Source organism: Denticeps clupeoides, chromosome 14 (genome assembly GCF_900700375.1).
Source record: "Denticeps clupeoides chromosome 14, fDenClu1.1, whole genome shotgun sequence".
Lineage (NCBI taxonomy): Eukaryota > Metazoa > Chordata > Actinopteri > Clupeiformes > Denticipitidae > Denticeps > Denticeps clupeoides.
In genome coordinates this window covers 18035136-18037290 of record NC_041720.1, presented here as the reverse complement: position 1 = coordinate 18037290, position 2155 = coordinate 18035136, and the positions used below count along the sequence as shown (strand labels likewise).

The window sequence follows — 2155 nt, the reverse complement described above, 5'->3', positions numbered from 1 at the left end:
ACACCCCTGAAATCTTCCTGGCTCCACCACTGCCTACAAGGTGAAGATTTACTCGATAGCACGGGGTTGAATGTTAGGAGTTGCCACGTGCTGCTTTCAGCTAGTGTTGAATTCAAGCTGCTGCTTCAGCATAAGATAGAACGTGCGTTTTAGGAAAGTTGACCTCTTACCAATTCATGCCTTTGGATGGTGGGAGGACAACAAGAAACTGGACGAAACCCGCACCAACAAGTGGAAAACAAAATCTATTCACGAGGAACCCAGACGTTACTCTAATGAACAAGCCCCATGTGTAGCAGGTAGTGCCGATCTTAGTGCCAGTTCAAAAAAGAGCTCGTAATCTAAAGAAAAGAAGACATTAAACATGACAAATGTAAGTACCATTTATAATTCGGTACACATTTTGAATGGTTATGAAATGTCTGTTTTGCTGTTCATTTTGTTGGTTTCTTCGTCCTTTATCTTTAGCGTCCATTAAAATGTTCATCGTTGCTTCCAAGGCTGATCTCTTTATACCTTTTCTCATAGATTTTCCATCGCTGGTTCCACACGTCAGGACTCCTGCCATCATGGCAGCCGCAAACTTGACCGGCAGTGTGAACTGCTCGCCGCCATACTCCCAGGACCGCGTGCCTCTGACCGTACTGTACAGCGTGGTTCTGCTTATTGGCTTGCCAGCCAACGTGGCCACCGTCTACCTCACCTTTCTTCAAGTGCAGCGCAAAAACGTGCTGGGCACGTACCTGCTGAGCTTGTCGCTGTGCGACCTCACCTACCTGTGCACTCTGCCACAGTGGGCCATCTACATCAACGGGGACCACCAGTGGCCCTGGAGCTCCACGGCCTGCAAGGTGACGGGTTACGTGTTCTTCAACAACATGTACATAAGCATTTTCATGCTGTGCTGCATCTCTGCGGACCGCTACGTGGCGGTGGTCTACGCTGTCGAATCGCGCGGCCTCCGTCGCCAGAGGCTCGCAGCGGCCATCTCTGTCGGCGTCTGGCTGCTGGTCGGCCTGGGCCACCTGCCTGTCTTCGCGATGCCCGAAGGGAACGCCGAGTCCGGGACCCGCCGCTGCTTCGAGCCTGGGCAGAGCACTGCCATTGTCACCGGCTTCAATTTGGCTCGCTTCTTTGTGGGCTTCGCTGCGCCGCTGGCTCTTTTGGTGGCCACTAATCGGGCCATCCTGGCCAACGTTCAGGCCAGCGAGGGACTGCGGGCTTCCCAGAAAGAGAAGGTTCGCAACCTTGCCATAGCAGTGGTGGCGCTCTTCCTGGTGTGTTTTGGACCTTACCACCTCATCCTTTTGCTCCGCGCCATCACCTACAACTTTCCAAAGCAGCCAGGGACATGCTATTTTGAAGACCACGTCTACACGCCCTACACCATCTCCCTGGGCCTCTCCACCTTCAACAGTGCCATCAACCCCATCCTGTACGTGCTGTCCAGTGACAACATCCGCCGAGAAGTCCGACGGGGCCTGGCCAGTTTACGAGGACACGTTGTGTTGCGCCAACGCTCCACTGACAGCAGTCAGCACAAGATGCAAAACTCCAAGAACTCCTCAGAAGGGGCTGTCACTGCCCCCCAAGCAGCTGAAAACTCCTGAGCTCACACTGAATCATCTGAAGAACTTGACAGGATTCTTAATCTGACTAATGTGGTCAGAACCAGCACTGACCTTCCCATGTACAGTATACAGTATATGTAATGTGTGTGTGTGTGTGTGTGTGTTACGAAATAACAGAGTGTAACAGGGGCAGTGGAGGCCTAGTGGTTAAGGAAGTGGCCCCGTAATCAGAAGGTTGCCTGTTCGAATCCCGATCCGCCAAGGTGCCACTGTGCTGCTGTGTATCACAATGACAATCACGTCACTTCACTTTACACTTAAAAAAAAGATGTGCAAATTGCAGACGTGTGAAAGTGCAGCAATCCTAGGCTTTGTTGACCAACCAAGTTGCAGATGGAAAGAAACTGTTCTTGCACATTTAAATTCACAGAATATTTGTAACCATATTCAAACAATTTTGCTAGTGTAAGGTCCAGGGTGTCCCCTTATGTCTTTTCATAAATAGATAAAACAAGATGCGCTTGTCTTCTTGTTTGTCCAGAGCAACTTACAATCAGTAGGTACAGGGACAGTCCCCCTAGAGA

At 50.7% G+C, this 2155-nt stretch overlaps 1 protein-coding gene across 1 annotated transcript; it reads left to right on the top strand.

Annotated features, from left to right (window-relative positions):
- Positions 1 to 336: 336 nt before the first annotated feature.
- On the top strand, positions 337 to 1783 carry gpr132b (G protein-coupled receptor 132b). Its single transcript, XM_028953252.1, has 2 exons — positions 337 to 373; positions 529 to 1783. Exon 2 carries the CDS (start codon positions 570 to 572, stop codon positions 1608 to 1610), a length of 1041 nt encoding a protein of 346 aa, XP_028809085.1. The 5' UTR covers positions 337 to 373; positions 529 to 569; the 3' UTR covers positions 1611 to 1783.
- Positions 1784 to 2155: the final 372 nt, after the last annotated feature.

Coding starts and splice junctions, on each gene's coding strand:
- gpr132b (XM_028953252.1), top strand. CDS start 570: ATGGCAGCCGCAAACTTGACCGGCAGTGTGAACTGCTCGCCGCCATAC.